Source organism: Molothrus ater, chromosome 8, assembly GCF_012460135.2.
Source record: "Molothrus ater isolate BHLD 08-10-18 breed brown headed cowbird chromosome 8, BPBGC_Mater_1.1, whole genome shotgun sequence".
Classification (NCBI taxonomy): domain Eukaryota; kingdom Metazoa; phylum Chordata; class Aves; order Passeriformes; family Icteridae; genus Molothrus; species Molothrus ater.
The window spans coordinates 10,474,609-10,493,642 of NC_050485.2; the positions used below are offsets into that span (position 1 = coordinate 10,474,609).

The following is a 19,034-nucleotide window of genomic DNA, read 5'->3' on the forward strand; positions in this document are numbered from 1 at the left end:
GGTATGGTAGCAGCACAATATAGCAAAATAGCCTATTTTTTTTTTTCACCCACACAGAACATACAGAAGTCTGATTAAACATGAGAAACCTGTAACTGTTTCCATAGCAAGTTAGAGGACTAAAAGCAAGAAAGGATTATAAGTAAAGGTATTAATAAGAAAGCACTTTTAAACCTGTAAATTATGAGTACTAGATATTAGTACTAAAAGTATACAGAAAAGTTACAATTTTTCTTGCTAAATAAGGGTTACATTTAGGATATGCACCTGCAAACACACTGGTTTGCCATTTTGTAATCAGTGATAATTATAGTACCTCGGCAACAGGGTAAACAGGAGAACCTTTATTTTGCATATCACAACACTGAAATAAAATTATTTTCTAGTGGCATTAGACTGGCAAATTTGATAGAATTAATGTGATGTGAAACTATATGGGTAAATTAATTGGATACATCAATTTTTGTTGTTAAAACAAGCATAAAGTAGCCTGGATTTACTTTAAGGGAATCAGTTGAAAAAGCCTCTCCAAATGATACAAAGTGGAAGTTCTGTTCAGTGTGAGATGCTTAGCCTGGCTTGGGGAGTGGGGGGAGTTTAGTAGGGACTGTACTTCTGAGCCACTGTTTTTGCTCTGGTCTGAGGACCACATCTCGTGGAATTTCTGTAGAAATCTCTTGATCATACATGTTCACCTCTCTCCAGGAATTTGTAAAGCAATGGTTTGTGTCACAGGAAAAGATAAAGTCCTGTTAGAGCCCAAACTTTTGTCCATTGATTTTGCATTTTATTTTTATGCTATCCATTCTACAAGAGGGAAAATACTTTTCATTTTTAATTACACATGCAGAAGGGATTATCACTTGTGGGCTTTATCCCCACTCCTGAGTGGTGTTAGCAAGACAGCCAACCTTTCAAGCTATCCTCAGTGTAACTAACTGTAAAATTGGGATATTAATGCTTAATTGAGATGGGTATAGTAGGGCTTAATTGATTAATATATGTAAAATGTCATGAAATTTACAGGTGAATGACATTTTAGAAGTGTTAGGTAGGACTTTCTTTATATTTTAACATAACCAGTATAAATAACAGCAGGAACTGATCATTATGAGCAATTTTTACAAACACATTTACTTATCTTTCTAGTGAAAGACAAATTCATATACTGTAAAGTGAATACAATTTGAAGTCCTAAATGTAGAAGAGAATTAACATGCATTTCTATTCACTAGAAGGAGAATATTAATGTTAATAAATTTCCTAGTAGATAACAATTTGAAAATATTATTTTCAATATGTCAGTTTATGGGCCAGTATGATGAAATATATATATATATTCATTATATATAAATGGTCATTAAGCTTAAAATAGAATCTCTAAAATCAGTGCACTTGACTTCTTTTTTGCTCACTTACTTGTTTAGTTGATGACGGCTTTGGTCTTAGCTCTTCTGCATTAACAGAACAATTTAAAATGTTAGTATAAAACAGATACTCTCAAACTTTCCAGGTAACAAAATATTTTCAGACATGTGGTTTCTTTAAAATTAGAACTTTTTCCTGTTTGTGACAGTGTGGACAGTTCTGTAGCTTCAGTAACATATGTATTTTTTCATAATGAAAAATTAATGGTAGGGAAGAACTGTATTTAACATCTTGCTATGCTTTTATAAGAGTTAAAATTTGGAATAAGCAGAAATACTCATCATGCCCCTTTGAGGTTATTTCACCAGATTTTTTTTTCCAGATTGTGAAGACCTTAATTTTTTTTTCCATTAATTTTCTTTTAAGCCGGACTTGATGTTACTGTAAGATCAAAAAAAGAGGAGAAAACTATCCAAGTTAGCTCTTAGGTCCAAGGTGATTGGGATTTTCCACAGGAAGCTCCACATGCTGTATCCAGGGTGCTGTACCTGAAGTGTGTGTCAAGCTGCATTTTGGGGTTACAAGGCTTCAGTACCATGTCTGGGATGCCAGGTGAGACCCTTCCTGACTGTGTATCACATCCTCAAGAAAAGAAAAAGAAGTTTTAATGCTAAAAATCTTAGTAAAATAGCAATAAATATTTTAATAGGAGGTTAATTAATTGACATAAGGTGAAACAAGCCAATGGACACTGCTTATAACCACACATGACTGCTGCTGCATAACCTCATCTTAGACACGTGGTTCTTTGACCATAAAATTTTCCAGCTTCTCTTACTGCATAGCTTTGCTTTCAGGGTTATTTACAAACAAAACCTTCTTATAAAGTACAGCCTAATGGGTGTTTCTTTCTTGTTTCAGTAGGGAAGTCTAAGTCAACTGAAAAATTCAGAAGAAATTGAAATTTAGCTGGCTAATCTGGATATTTCCTTTTATTCTGAGAATTAACTGTGCATATTTCTCAAGAGTTTTGGGTTGAGAATAAAGTAGTTTTTGTTGATTACTTCTACTTCTTTATGAACACAATTTGTGTCATATTTTATTATCTTGTGCCGTATTTTATTCCTCTATCCTGTTGTCCTGATCTGTGATATATGTTATGACAGGCCCCTTTTTGCTGGGTTCTGTCACATAAATCAAGTTATTCCAATTTAAATCAACAAAGTTGTGGTAGGCTTTTTTTTTTCTCCTCTGAGAGAAAAAAACAATTAATTTGCAAAAGTTTTATGAATAATAATTTTTTAAGCTTCCTGAACCTTTTTTCTATGGCTCAATATGAAGTCTTTTTTAATAATGTTGTGACTAAGTCTTAAACCACAGCATCGTCTGTGACTAGATCTTTTAGCCTTCACTTTTTATTACCAAGCCTTGTCTTACCAAGGTACAGAATCTTCCCCATGCGACCCAAATGTATCAGAGTGGTCTAACTCACACAGAGTCATGTGAATGACTCTGTCACTCAGATTCACCAGTATAGTCATTACTAGAAAAAAATCCCAATTCATGACCCTCTGGTGCTTTTTGGTTATGGCAAGTTAATGGTATTAAAATGTGCTACACTGTCAACTTTGAAACTGAAATCTTACACCATCATGGTGTAACTCATGCTACCTCCATTTTGATCCGGAGACAAACCCTGGGAGATTTTGAAGTGATTTTATTTTTGCTATCCATTCAATCATTGCCTTCTTTTGCAAATATGTCCACTGGTATCTGTTTCTATTTTGATTTTGTAATGTGGACATTTCTCTGCTTGAACCAGAATAGTTTGTTCCTTATTAGTCCTATATATTTTCCAACACCATCAGCTGACAGTAGCTTTACTCAGCTGAGTGATATTCCAGGAAGAAATACAAGCATGGAGAGCTTTATATGATATTGTTATCAGTCTTCTACAATAGTGTTATCAGTCCACTTTCATCTTTACTTGAGAGGAACATTTAATAATCTGAAGCTCTGAATCATTCTCCTTTGATTGTGGAAAAGGTTCCCAGCATGATGGCCAAACATCAGCGTGTTTTTGGATATTTATATATGTATGGAATCAAAGTTGGATTTCAAAATTAAGACAAGAATTTCCTTAAGTTTAGCATTGGTCTGTCTCTAATAATCTTTGCAGTATAAACAGGAAATCTCTTTGGTTTTAGTCTGCTATTTCTTTTGTGTTTCTCACCAAATGAAGGCTTATCAAAAGATTTTTTTTTCTTATTTGTACAGATGGTATTGAGACTAAAACATAACATACAACTTATGGAGGACTGCTGTTTGCAATGAATGATGCATTACTTTGGCTCAGCTACTTTCTTTGTATTTTCCCATTTGGATAGTGAGAAGGGTCTAGAAACAGGTTTTTGTCAAGAAGGAGTAGAATACTATTGTCAAAGTTGTAATGAATCCTAATCCCTATATCACAGGGCTGCTTGACTCACAAGTTGGATTTTTTTTTCCTGCATTTCCTGTTCACAGTAATGCCATTTTCTTGTTAAAGAACAGTTTCTGCAGAAAATACCTTACCCTGCACTGGGCTCCTTTGCTCTTGCACTTGCATACTCATGATTTTTTTGTTTTTGAAGAACTAAAAATTGTGTGACTAAATTGTGACAGATGCAGGAGAACCTGGAGAACCTAGGACAGAAATGTCTTGTAGGACCAGCAGGTACTATAGAATCTACAATCTACAATTAGTCACTCTTTCTGCTTCATCTTACCTAGGAAAGGTGATTATGTATGTTATTGAGTTGGAAGGATTTCTCAGTATATTTTTTTGTGCAAGGAGAGTAGAAGAAAGGAATAAAACACTAAAGTCACCATTCAGGAAGAGTGAAATTAAACTAAACCGTCTTGGTTTCCCATGTACTCTCTCCCATTTTCAAGAAGTGTAAAACCTGTTTCTTGTAGTTTTCATGTTTATGTATATCTCTCTATTTTAATAGACAGTATATTGCTTGTGGAGTCCTCTGGAACTTTCAGCTTTCAGCTCTTCCTTCTTGCATCATGTGTGTGCATGTTCTTTTCCTAGTGATGTCTGCAGATGCAGAATTAATCCTGGCTGTGCTATATTTATCCCTCCTCACCCAGAAGGATGGGTGGATGAAAGTAATAAGTGAGTAATGGGAAAAGTTGCTGTTTAAGAATCTGCAGAGGATGGTGGCTTTTGTTTGGGCTGTGCTCTTTCTTAACCATCCAAATTGTTAGCAACTTCCATACATTTCTGTGGGAATCTTTTGTACTTAAAAGGTATAACAAAAATCAGCAACTGCTTTGGAACTGAACAATAGGGAACAAAAACATTTGCTGCCTAAAATACAGAAGTTATTCCATATTCAAGTGTAGGAGGTTGACTACTAATTGGACTCTATTCCTGCTGACTGCTCTTCTCAGCAGAGTATCATGTATCTGTTATCTCTGTGGAAGGTTGTGGTTCTCCCCTTTGCTGGTAGAACCTGCTCAAAGATGGAAGATTAAAGAATGAGGCCGTGAGAAGCAGGGAAGGAACCTGTTTGTTAATGTCAGGTATTCCCACACCTTGGCTTGAACTCCTTCCTGATCATACAAACTTCTGCTGGGGTAAAGACACATCTTTAGGGGCATAGGCTCGTAGGGGCACAGGGCCCCTCCAAGTTATTTTTAATAGTATATGCCTATTATAGATAGGTCTCTCTTATTATGCAGTGTCGTTTGCAAAACAAGATGCAGACTGTGTCTTCTTGGAGTAGTCAGGTGAATACAGTTCTTTCTGAGAAAAATTAAAACTAAACAAAACCTCAGCAAAACAAACAAACAAAAATCTCCCCCTCCTCCCCTTCCCCACCCCACCAAAAAAATAAAAGGCCCCATAAACCCCTCTCAAAAACTCAAAACCCCAAATACCTCTGGCTAGTGTGGTAATTTAGTTCTACAATGAGCTGCCAAGACAGCTGGAACAAGAGAGAGCAGCTCAACGAAAGCTGCTCTGGCCTCTGCACCCACTTCCTTTGTTTTTGACCTTTGTATTCAAGCACTTCCTGCAATAATTTTGTTTTGTCTTTGAAACCAGCACAGTGTGACAGACAGTTGCTGCCCCAGACATTGTGACAGAGATCTGTAAGAAGAAAATACTTCTGTGAACCTCAAATCTGTTATTTAGAATAGAACTGCAATGTTGTATGGCATCAAATTAGACTTTAGCCTAGCTTTAGTGCCCTTTTCCCCCCCAGTTGTGATTGTTGCATTCTTATGAGGAAGCAACAATGCCCAGATAGGTACAGTTGCTTGAGTATTGCAATTTACTTTCCCAGGATTGTGCAGCCAGCCAACCTGAAATTCACCTATACATAATGGATTGTAGGGAAGTATAGCACTTCAAATATGTTGTGAGTCAGTCGTTTTAGGCTTAGAAAGAAATAATCTCTGTGTATTTGTGCAACATATAATTATAGGAAAAATGGTAGCAAAACCTTCCATACCAAGCTTACTGAATTCCTTCAAATTAAAAAAAAAAATCTTATGATCTTATTATTAAGTGTTCTGTGCCTCCATGATTAGCAACAGGACTTTGAAACTTGGCAGAAGAAAAAGCCTGCCATCCTTTTGATGGCTTTATGAAAAAAAAAATTAGAGTGCATAAGTTATAAGGGACTGAAACATACAATTTCTCATCTTTGGTTTGTGTTATACATTTAGTTTTGATAACATGTCCAAATCTTGCAATAATCTGCAAGGCTTGTGGATGCCTCATGTCAGCATCTTTCTTCTGTGTGTTGTACTCTGGATGGGACAAACACAGAATCATTCTCACCCTTTAGCTTGGAATAACTCTTGCTGCAAGTATTGTCTACTTGGAGTAAAGAATTTATGTTTCTTGCCCATCTTTTTACTGGAAATAATAATTTTTGTTATGTAATACCTACACCAAACAAGACAAAGCAAAACAGAGTATTGTGTACAGTTAGGGTGTCAGACCTAGGTGCTGGGTAGTGCAGCTTCAGTTCCCCAGATGACTACAGATAATATAAGTTTTTATACAAATAATATATCCATTCTATGCTGCATTCTATCAATTCTATTTTCCTGGCATAGAGTGTGAATAATGCATTAAAAATGCCAGAACTTCTGGTAATACAGAGCATTGAGGAACTTACTGATATTTTGCCTGGTTGAGGTAATTTACCCTCTGTCCAATCTATAGTCTAAAGGAAATGGAATTCTGTGTGTTATAAAACCCAACCAACCTAACACCAAAATCCACTAAAAGACAGCTCTGTACCACAACATATCTTAGGAAAAGTAAGAAATAAATTGCACAATTAATTGTTGCTATGCCCTAGTTGTTGAGGACGTAACTTCTTAAACATAATTTTAGCCCAATAGCTATAGTGTGCTATATAATGTAACATTAGGGGTGTTTAATTGTATTTGGGTCATACCATTTTGGTCAACAAAACTGTCATTACCTTTATTGGAAGTGAGATGAGATTACTGAACACAAATTTTATGAAAGGGCTTTTTTTCCATCAAAGCTTTTATGTTGTTCTGTGTTTTGGAAACTCAACTTATAGAATAATGCATTTTGAAGTATATACATAAACTTACCTTAAAAGAATGCTAACAATGTTACAAAATGAGGCTTTTCAAAGACATCAGAAGATGTTGAACTTCAGGGTGCCTTTGCAATAAAACAGTGAGTGAGCTTATGGGCTGCATTAATTCACAATGCCATGTAGCTTCACTGTGCTCATATCACACTTCTGCCATATAATAGGAAAATAATAACCAAATATATCCCAGAGATGGTTTTAGACATAATTCTGTTTTTCCTGGGGACACTGGAGGAATGAAAGAGCCAAAATGCAAGAAGTAGGAAATATATCAGATTGGACGCTCTGCTCTTGAGTAGCAGGAAAGGGTAAAAATCAAAAACTCTGGATGAAGGTAGAAATATTAACCCCCCTATCTTTCTCATAGGAGTCTCCACAAGAATGGAAAAATGTAAATCAAGGCCATTAGTTGACAGTAGGAAAGTTACATGAAAAATCCAGAGTTACGTGAGCCTACAGTAGTGTGAGATAACCAATTTTCATTGACTGCTTTTTTGGACTAATTTATCCTGCAGAGTTTCAAACACTCCAGCATGGGAATACTTCTGGAAAAGACCCCAACACTTGAATGTCACTCAGATGTTCTTAACTTTTATAGCACTATATCACACTGCCATACTAATACTGTTCAAAAAAAGGGGTACCAGTGTATTGCACACATATGCAGGACTTGCTTTTCAGATCCCTTTAACCTGTTTATCATTGGCTGTTAAATATCCTTATAAGTGGCAGTATGAGAAGTAGTTTGGAGATAGGAAAGAAGAAAATCTAATTTGCAGCTGTTCAACTTAGGATTGGCAAATGACATCATCATTACTGTATTTCTTTCTGTAGGACTGAAGTACACACTTTATTGTACTTTATCTTTTTTCTGTCAGGGTTTTTTTCCTGCATGTTTCACAGCAGGGAGTGCTAGTGATGCTGTTTCCTGGGAGACATCTGAAGTTATTAGTTTGGACATTAAACACCCTGTTTAACTCTTTGTGATTAAAAACAGGTGTGAGGGAAGCTACATATGAATAAAATGTTCCTCTGGCAATACAGAGGAAAATGTCTGTACTACAGTCAGTCTTTCTCAGCTAAATTGATTTAGTTTGTATTCACATCATATTGCTGTGGATCCTTATTAACAAATATTTTGAGACAATATTTTCATTGTTAGCATCAAGAAAATAAGTTTTATGGATAAACTGTGAACCAAATTTTCTGAAGGTCAAGTTAGAAAAAATTCTGTTACTTGGCTGAGGTTTTTTTGTCTGAAATTGTTTGCCTCAGAAAACTGTTCAAACACACTATTTTGTCAGGAGAGATTATATATACGTGGGTTTTCTTAAAAGTAGACAATAGTTTATTTGACTTACTCTGAAATATAGGATAACTGTACTTGTGTACATGGAGGCATACATGCATAGTGTGCTGCAAGCTGGAAAACAGACCATTTTGATTAACTCAAATATTTTTATATTTTTATAACTTTCAGTTAATGAAAAAGTCAGGATTGCTATTATTTCCTCTAACAAATTTACTGGTTTGTATTAGCTAATTATTTAATCAGTTGGTCAATGAGATTTCCTGATTGTAACTGAGTACACATTTTAAGCAACTGACTCCTAAAATGGCACAAAGCTCTGTTATTGTATGAAGAACTTATTTATAAGAAGCAGATCTGATGGGTACTTGCCATGGTTCCAACACATTGCTTCCCACTTGTTTGGAACTGGTTTCCAGGTATTATTTTGAACTTATAATGCTCTTTATTCAAAGAACAGGTCAGCATATATACATATGTGTGTGTATAAAAGATGTACTGAGCATATTAGTGTTTCTCAAAACCCCTATTTTTTTACAAGTCCATGCTGTATGTAACTGAAATATCAAGTAGTTTTGGCAATACTCTGTTAAAAATTTTAGGAAATCTTATTGAATGGCCCATACAGAAGTGCCACCTTCTGCATCTAACTGCAGTGAAAGTGATTATTTAAATAAACAAGTGATTTATATAATTTTTTAAATATAAATAACTGTAAAAAAAGACATTTCAAAGGCCAGCTATGGCCAACTGTCACATAAACTATTTTAACCTCTACAAAGAATCCTCACAAAACTTTCAGCTTCTGAGTAACCCCTGAACAATATATTCTGTAAGTGCAAACTTAGTCCTTTGAAGCTTTACTCATATAGGCAGCCCCATCAAAGCTAGATAAAACCTTCAGATGATGCAGGCTGTGTCAGGCCAGGACTCAAGGTAATTTTTTGAGATGCTCAGAAATACAAATACATATGGTAAGATGAAGAACAGCCTAAATCCAGAGGCTGCCTCACGTTCATCTGGGATCTGCGCTATCAGGTGACACTGACGATCAGCTGGCTCCAAAGCTGGAGAAGTCCTTTGGTATTTACATTGCACTGTGATGGATTTCAGCTTCATAACAACAAGGGCACATTGACTCATACGCCTGAAATCTGAGACTATGTTATAACTTTGTTACAATTGCAGATTAGATGTTACAAAATAGTCCTTCGGGGCTGTGTGTTTTCATTGCTTTCGAAAATTACATGCAAGGGACGGGTAGTTAAGAAATAAGGGAATAAAGCAGACTCTAAAATTACAAAGTTTGAGAAGTTCACCAATAATCCTGTAGGAAACTGGCAGCAGAATTAGGATTTTTGAGATGTAAGTTTTCAAAGTCTAGGGAAGCACCACAATAAGACAGTCATCTCTCTTCTCCTTTCCTCTGTTCCAGGGAGTTTTGTTTTTCCCTTCCTTTACAGTATAATAGTCCCATTTTGTCACTGCAGTCGGTAGCACTCCCTTTTTGTTACACACCATGGGACTTGGACCTATTATTTATCCATGGCAGATAACAATCTAGGCCATGTCTGTACAAGAAAACGTTGAACTGGTTTCAAAAGAACGACTATAAGCCTGATGCACTTAAAACAGTTTGCCACCTCTTTAAGTTGTTTTTGTAATTTAGAAAATTCAGCTCGACTGATTGAAGAGATGATAAAGTCAATTTAAGTCACCTGGTTTAGGGAGCTACACCTGCAACTTTTCCCTCTAGACAAGGTCTTGCCTAGTAAGTAGGAGGATCAATGGCAGGTTAATGCAACTGGAAATGTAAGAAGCTGGAAAACCCCCCAAACTTGCTATTATTTGTGTGGGTTATTTTGTAAACTATTTAGGCAGGGATTTTTTTCTTTGTAGATACCTCTAAAATGACAGCTAACACTCTACTAAAATTAATCCTAATAATGTAGATAATGATATACTAAATTGTTTTCAATATAGTTTTTCCAATTTTACATGAGTGTAGTATTGAACTGAATTTACTCCACTAACACAAATACTGTAGCAGCGGGCCACATGAGCTGTATGTGTTCATTCTGGTGGGAACCACATGCTTGTAGCTAAAAGAGAGATAAAAAGTAGATACAGAAAGAGGAGAATGTTTTGCTTTGTTTAAATGTACAGTTCACATAGTACTTGTTTTTCTTGGCATATGTTATTTACTATATAATCTAATAGATAAATAAAGGCCTTGATGGTTTGAAGCATGCTGAGTGATGCTCTGAACTAGCAAGTATGCCTGGATGGAAAACTCTTAGAGAAACAGAGCTTTTATTCATCAGTGTAGGATCAGCTTATTTGCTGTGGCTGAAGGGTTTGATTCTTCTGTCTTACATGATACAAGGAAAATCAGATCATGCAAAGCACTGGAGTGATTTATTCATTGGCCGTATTTTGATTTTTATGTATGTTGGCCCATTGACATTTCTAACACAATACATTAAAACAACAGGGAGGAAGAACATTTTTTTCCTCAGCTATTTGCTCTGTGTTTCCTGTCCAGAAGTCACTGAAGAAGGAGGGATGGCTGTAGCGAAGTTGTAGTGCCACAGCTGTACCAAGAATTTATTCTGTTGATTATAAGAGGTAGAGCAGCAAGTCCAGTATGGGTTTCTGCTGTGTTGCTGAATAAACTCAAGAAAATGGTTTGCAGTGAGGAATACATATCCTCTTGAAACTTATTTCCCCTCACAGCATGTGCCTCCGCTTTCAGCAAGAGTGAGTTATGCTATATTAGCAATAAAGGGGGAAAATGAGCCAGATTTTTAAAGGTGCTTAGGCAGCTGAAGAGGTAGGTAGATGACTAATAGGATTTAGGATCCAAGCTTGGGAAACCTTTAAAAGTCTCATATAAAATTCTTACAGAAAACAGCTCCTCTAGTCTGCCTGAACAGTGATAATCTACCATCATGGCATTATTTTAATTAGTAAATTCTTGTGTCCTGGAAAGACTAATTTGACAGGGTTTTCTAATAATTCCAAAGTATTTCTGGTTTCCACACAAACTGTTCTATGTTCTAGAAACAAAAAAAAAATATTGGTATGAGAATGTGGACCTTTCCTGGAGATAGCAGGAAATGTTTTTTTTTGTTTGTTTTTCTGTTTTTCTGCAGGCGTTGCTTTACCAGTGACATACATCTCCTTAAAGGCAAGTTATGCTTTATGCCTCAAATTAATGAGCTGCCTAGTAGGTGGAAAGTCAGTACAGATAATGTTCCGAGTTATCTAGTGCCTTATGGGAACTGAAATCCAAGGTGTGATCCCTCTGTCAATGTCACAGATTGGCAATTTCCATCACTTCTTCCCATGGCCTATCCCAGCACGTGGGGCTGCCCCGGCGCTGGGAAGGGCAGAGGAGCTGGGGGAGGGTCTGGAGCACAAGTCTTACGAGGAGCAGCTGAGGGAGTTGGGGTTGCTTAGCCCGAAAAGGCTTGGAGCGAGGGTGGGGGCAGCTTAAAGGAGGGTTTAGAAAGGTGGAGGCCGGTCCTTTCTCTCAGGCAGCTGCCGACAGGACGTACCTCTAGCTGGGCTAGGGGAGATTTAGGTTGGACATTAGGAAGAATTTCTTCATAGAAAAAGGGATTAAACATAAGAATGGGCTGCCCAGGGAGGTGGTGGAGTCATCGTCCCGAGAGGTGTTAAGAACACACTGAACGAGGAAACGCTGAACCACTTCATGCCTTGGTCTAGCTGGCGTGGTCCTAGGTTGCACTGGATGGTCTAAGAGGTCTTTTCCAACCGAGGTGATCCTGCGAGGCACGGCAGTCGCTGTGTGCCGCTTTGGGCTCGCCTTCCAGGTAGGATGTCGCAGCGGGGCCCGGGGCGGCCTCCGGCAAATATGACCGTGCCCGGGCACGCAGCCCTCGGGCCGCGCCAGCCTCCTGCTGCCACCCGCCCTGGGCCCGGCTGCGCCCTGGGCCCCGCCGCAGGAGGCGGCGGGAGCTCCGCGCTGCCGCCGCCCCTGGCCCGGCCGCGCTTCCGCCCGCGTCAGCTGACTCTGCCAGGCAGCGGCCCGGCCCGGCACCGAGCCCGCGGAGCCTCCGGCGCGGCCACGCGCAGCATGGCAGGGGCCGTGGTGAGCGGAGCACAGGTAGGTGTCCGCGGCCCGCAAGGCCGGCCGGCCGCGGCCCCACCTGCCGCGGGCAGCGCGTCCCGCCCCCAGCACTGGGAGCGGCTGCTCCCGCTCCGCGCCGGCTCCCGCCTCTCTGCCGGTGCCTCTCCCGGTCAGTGGGGGTGGCGGACGTGCACGGGGCCGGTTTAGTTTCCAGCCGCACCGCACCACGGGACGCCGCGCAGGTATCGCCTCCGTCGCCGCAGTGCTGTCCCGAGGCCGCCAAAGGGAAGGGCTGAGGAGTGGGGCCGGGGGTGCGCGCCCAGCGCCGGCGGATAACGGAGCGCCGGGCCGGGCAGCGCTGCGCTGCCGGTGCCGGTGCCGCTGACGTGCGGCGGGCGCGCCCCCGGGGCTCCCCTGCAGCGCGCTCCCAGCGGGATGCGCTCCGCCTCGGAACCGCGCTTGCTCTGTCCGGCTGGGGGGCCGAGGGAGCGAGCTGAAGGAGAAGCGAAATATGCTAAGTGTTTGTTGTTCCTCCTGAAACCGCTTATGTATGTTTCGGTTTGGTTAAAGAGAAGTTTGGAAATATAACACAGCCTGCTGACTTTTACCCAGCGCCTTGTATGGCTACTGAAAAAAATTCTTTGTGAAAGTTGATGACATTAGTGATGAACCTGTGACTAAAGTTAGAACTTTTTTTCTTCCCCCCTAAGGAGAAGGAACCTTGTCTTATTTTTGAAAATGGTTTGCCGTTAAACCAGGGTCCTGCCCATCTAATTGCTTCTTTAATTTGGTCACTATTTCTGTGTGGAATTCGTGTAAATATGTGTGTGATATGAAGGCAATTAATTGGCTAATTTTGAAGCTGCTGCAGGAAACAGTTCCTGTGGTCTCTGTGTTGCACCCTGGCACTGAGTGACCCGCTGCCTTCTTCCCTTGAGCATGCCCTGAGCCCCTTAATTTGGCTACAGCATACAATCTTCTAACAGCATAGACTAAAATGTAATGCTCAGCTGACTGGAAATATTCTCCAGATATAGTTCCCTTCAATGGGAGAGAATATGCAGTATTGAGAGTTCATATGTGACCTTTTCGGTGACATTCCTTAATAAAGATGTTACTCTATGGGTTATTAAGATTACAGTATCATTGTAGAATGATCACAGAGACTAAATGGTGATACCCTCTGAAACTAAAGCAGAAGAGAGATGCAACTGCTATTGATAGTTAACTTATGTTTTGAATATTTTGTAACAACATGTCTTTTTCATGAATTGCATAGTGTGTTGAAGAGTCTGCAAGAATATCTCAGGCCTCCGTAGCCTATCTGATGCTGGCCTTTGTGGGAAACTGAACATTTTGGTGGGGTATTGAGTAGGCGACCAGAAATGACTGACTGTGACCAACCTTCACTATATCTGAGTCAGAGAATTAGGTCACGGAAACCTCTACATCCAGTTTTTAATGCTGTGTGATGGTCTGTGACTGGTATAGAAAAATCTAAGAAATCTGCTGTTACTGATGTGCCTTGCAGCCAAAGAGCTGGAGTCTTGGGAAAAGTATGCTTGCTCTCATCTCTCAGTGGTGACATCTCTGGATACGTACTTGGGAACTCATAGTCATTTTGAGGATATTTGAAGAGGAAGCAAAAGGAAGAATACTGAATTATATACATTTTATTGTTTCCCGAGTAAATGATTTTGAAGTGGAACAATAAAAACGAAGAAATATTCTCATGTCTTCTGTCCACTGACATCTCGTTTTATACTAGCATTGTACTATGAGTGTGCTGAAGTGGACTCTGCGGAAGTAAAATCCCTTTACAAGGCCTCAGCATTGAGAGGCCATGATAACAATATGTCATCTGCAAATATGCCTGTGAATAATCTGTTTGCACCAGTTGTATAAATATATTTGCATATTATAACTGTTCAAAGGCTGAACCTTTGAAACATTTTATGTATTTTGTCTCCTGTGTGCTCTAAACGACGTTTGTATGAATCTTTTTCTTCAATTTATATTCTCGTGGATAGGGCTTTGAGGGCCAGGTAAGTTTCTGAAGCAGTGTATAGTAGGCCAGAGTCCCCTGCTCCTTCTCAGCCACTCCTCCCTGGGTGAAAAGCCAAGTGAGGGTCTGTGCTTTCGCTGTGTTTGTGGCTCCTCAAGACATTCTTGTCCTCCCAGTGTTAATAGGCATCATATTTTAGTCATTTCTGTTTCAATGTGTTGCACTGAACTAAATGCTTAATCCAAAGGATTAAGCTGTTAATGTGATGTGTTTCAAAGGGTTTGCAAGCATTAATTTAAAGAAATCTGCAATTCAGTGAAGAATGATGCAGTTCTTTTATGCATACCTTTGTGTATGTTGTAAAACACATTGTGATTATCTTAGACGTAAACTGGAGGAAAACCCCAACATCCTTAATTCAATAAATTCTGTAAAGCATTTTCTGCTATATAGAAACCATTAGGATGCCAACTACCCAAAACAGTTCCTTTCCCTTTTGTTCTTATATTTGCTCAAATTGTGTGTATGTCTGGTACCAGAATATATTTCGAGAGCAGGTCTGATTTAACAAGGGGAAGAAGTTGTTAAACTGAGCTTCAAGCTACCTGTTTTCTGCTCATAAAAATTATTTCACTGTTGTCAGCTTTATCTGTTGAAGTTATTGAACAAAATGAATTAAATGGAATGCCATATAGTATTATCAGATGCAATCATTTTTAGAGCGTAGGAGATCAGGATGACTTGCAGAAGTACATACTGTCAGTCTGCTTTGCAGAGGAGTCTCTGTTTTAACAGAAGGTGGAATACTATCAAAACAACTTTGATGGATTTTTTTGCATATTTTTCATCCAATGTATTTTAGACTAGTGGAATATGGTATTGAAATTGACTTTATAATTAAACAAGTGGATAATAACAGTGTTGTATAGATAGTGGTCTAACATGGTGCTTAACTTGCTAGTTGGTCATTAAGGGAAACTCAGATTTCTGCAGCACAAAATCTGAAATGTCAGTATTTTGAACACAGTAAGGATGAGCCAATATAGATGTATAGAATTCTTGACAATAGTTTTGAAAAGCTTTGTGGGATTTCTTTGAAGAAATCAAACCAATGAGTTCTAAAACAGTACAGCAGAAATAATAGAAAAAGTTTAGCTGCTTTACGTTTTGTGTTCTTCTAGAAATATTGTCACTCACTTCATCCCGACTAAAAACAAATAAAACCAAACAGAATCTAAGTAGACTGGTTTTGTGCTACCACTAATTCTTCCTGTGTTTGCTGAAGATGGGTTAGATGGGCTGGTATGAAAAAGAGTACACATACGTGAAGGTAATGAGAAGCCAGAAATATTTAAGACTTCCGTGACTGTCTGAAAAGAAGCTGCATGCTTCATTTTCATGGTCATGGGCAGCTCTCTTGCTCTATCCCTAGTGTGTTACTGGGAGTAATAATCTTCTCAAGGAATGGTTAGAATGGATTGACCGTACACTGCTGAGGTATTTCTGCACCTAAATTTAGAAAACAACCTTTGTTTGTTGTATATGAAGGGCTAAACTGGAAGATCCTTTGGATGGTTTCTGATCCTTCAAACAAATTTCTTCTGGAGCATGTCAGAATGGTAATGTGATCAAAGTATATTAACAGTGAAATAGAAGAAATGTGATACATTTAATTGAAGTATTTTTACCTGGAAGGAGACAAAACATACATAAAGACTATGGATGTAATAAATATTAAGTAGATGGTATCAATAGAAAAATGAGTTTGTGTGATAGATTTTATAGCTGTAAAACTTATGTAGTTTAAAGCTGTATTGCCAATTCATTGCACGTTATCATTTATCAATGACACAGAATCTGGACAGGGAACTAAATCTACTCATGAAATGTTTCCTTGTTGCTTCTTTCTCAGGTGTCCTACATTAGTCAGGACTGTGAAGAAATTCCAGAATTCCTAGGAAGAAAATATGGACATATGGCAAAAAGACTAGATCTTAGCTTCAACTTGCTAAGGTATGTGGCAATATATAGTTTTTCAAGTGCAATGTGGAATTCCAACTCCTAAAATAGACTGGGGTTTTTTTCAAAGTAGAGAAAGGTATATTGGGTATATTTAAATGTTATCAAATGGATGACACTGTTTTATAGGTAATGTTTGTCTCCTTTTCTCCCACACTTGGAGCACAAATAACCAGGTAAGTCTGGAAAACTAATATGTTTTAACATAAATGATGCCCATTGAGAAGCTTATGCTTTGTTCTCTACTTAAATTGGAAAATAAACGTCGAAGAAGTGAAGAATGGGATCAAAAGTGAATTTTCCTTAACCAAAACACAAGTAAGTATGTGTTTCTCTCCCTTTCTAAAAATTTTATTTATGGATTTCTGGTTATTACTATAAATGCTTTATGATGCTCTTTTCCCAGATGATGTTTTTTGTTCTATGATCTTATTTTTGTGCATCTGTGTAGTTAAGTGCTAAAGCTAAGCACAGTTAGAATTTGTAATTCCTTTTAAGTATTTTAATATTTGGATTGGTTTAGGATTCTGTAGTATTGCTGTAAGCTCCTACGGCATCCCATTTCATTTAATCCTTATAAGAGAGCCTGCTGAGGTTCAGCAGAGTATATTTCAGGTTGAAAAATGTGGGCAAGTAAATAGAAAGAATTTGAGTGCAATTGTCTGTTTAATAAAAAAATAGGTTTGTGGAGGTAGGGTTGAACTCAACTCATTTTCCTTTTATTTTATTGGGGGTAAGGTCACAGTCTGCTTGTGAGGAGTAATACAAAAAGTAGTGTGCTGGTGCCTTGTTTTCCTAGAAGAAACAACTGTTGATTTTAACTTACTTAACACGCATAAACATTCTTCTGAGCCTCTGTCAACTCTGAAAGACTGAATCATACATGTAAGAGGTAGCTGAGCAAAGGAGACAATAAATCTGTGGATTGTTGTTGTCTTATACCATGACTGTACTGTTGGATATTGTAATCAGAAAAGAGAATTTTGCTGCGGGATGGGATGAAACGGTAATTTTTTTTTTTTTTGTCATGAAGGTAATTCAAGGGTCTGTATGTGTGTTAAGATTTAACATGCTGGCAAGACTGCTCTTTCTTTACATTTCTGGGAAAAAAAGGTGTTTGTCTCTTTCAGTTAATGCATGATTTGAAGAACAGTTCTCTGAATTTATTTCATTTCATAAAGTAAAATAATAACATTAAATTTGGATGTAAAGTACCACTTCAAAACTCTGATCATATTTTCATAGAGAGCACAATTGGTGATGTATTTCTAAAATCTGTGTTTTCTTTCCTTCTTTTCTTCTCTATCCAGAACTACTTGGCTTGTTTTTCAGAAGGGATATAATTTGGTTTTATTGAGGTTTGGGGAAGAACAATCAGCTTGTGATGTAGGTGAAGTTGTAGTTGTAAATCCATAAAAGTATTTTAAGACCAGAAATCAGATTTGGGAAAGGTGAGAAGTGGATTTTTTTTTTTCATTTGGGAAGGTAATACTAAATGGGATGAGAGCAGTAAGGTTTTTAATTTTGAGTAGTGCTTAGGTTTATTAAGCGTATAGAAACTAAGAGTGAAGTATTTATGGTACAGTAGCTGTGAAGTATTTATGGTACAGTAGCTGTTCACACTGGTCTGCATTCGTATATCAGCCGTGTACCTGCATATTATTGAGAAAGTCAGAAAAGATACTGAATAAATGCCATAACCTTAAATGAATGTGAATATAGAGTAATGTCTTGGGCAGCTGTTGAAGCAAGCATAAGCAGTGACATCTTTAAACAGGTGTTATTACTTAAAAATCTAACAATGTTGTAGTATAGTGACGAGCTTTATGATTTTTAGCAGTAAATGCTTAATTTGGAGAGTTTATCATGCTGTTTTCAGTGGGGAAACAATACCTACAATTAATGTTGATTTAGAAAGGAGTTTGATTTTTTTAGTATAACTTACTGTCTCTTGTTGTCCCTTGGTAAAGGTGCGAGTTGAATGAAGAAGACCAAGGGTGACTAAATATAGGAAAAGATCAAGAGAATACTGTGTTTTGCTAGCATTGTAGTTATTTGCAGTAAAGATGTTAGCTGTCATTATAATTTGATTTATTATTGGATGAGAGTTCGTGTTTTTTTGAAAGGAAAAAAGAAAACCAAATGTTCTTACATATGATGGTTTTGTTACTCAGATTTCCCTAGTTATTTTCTTTTTGCCTGGGGTGTGTCCATATAACAGAGGAGGGGAGGGTTGTCAGTAGTTCTTTTGAACTGGCAGTTTAATACAGAGGAAAGTGTACATTTTTCACCATTTTTTTTCCAACTTCAGAATTCTTTCCAGGCTAGAGTCCCTTCCTCTTTCTTAAAATTTAGGGGCCATGTAGATTCTTAATTATCTTTGCATCAGATGTGGTATATCTAATATCAGCACTTGATACATAATCACAAACGGTTGCTTTTGTGTCTTTCTTGTTTGCCTTTTTCCAAGAGCTAGTGTCTCTCCTGGGTTACTCTGAGCAGTACATGGATCCCGCTCTTTCTTCTGGCAGTCAAAGTGACTCTTACCAGTCGCAGTGTTTACACATCTCCCCTTTTCCCTGGGAGGGAAAGGAAAGAAAG

General features: G+C 38.2%; 1 protein-coding gene across 2 annotated transcripts in view; it reads left to right on the top strand.

The window, feature by feature from the left end:
• The first annotated feature begins 12,325 nt into the window (after window positions 1–12,325).
• Window positions 12,326–19,034, top strand: part of LRMDA (leucine rich melanocyte differentiation associated) — a 609,530-nt gene continuing 602,821 nt past the window's right edge. For both annotated transcript variants that reach the window (XM_054515555.1, XM_054515554.1), the window contains exons 1-2: window positions 12,326–12,445; window positions 16,327–16,427. In XM_054515555.1, the coding sequence (XP_054371530.1) occupies window positions 12,416–12,445; window positions 16,327–16,427 (131 nt within the window). In that variant the 5' untranslated portion in view covers window positions 12,326–12,415. The remainder of the gene's footprint in view (window positions 12,446–16,326; window positions 16,428–19,034) is intronic.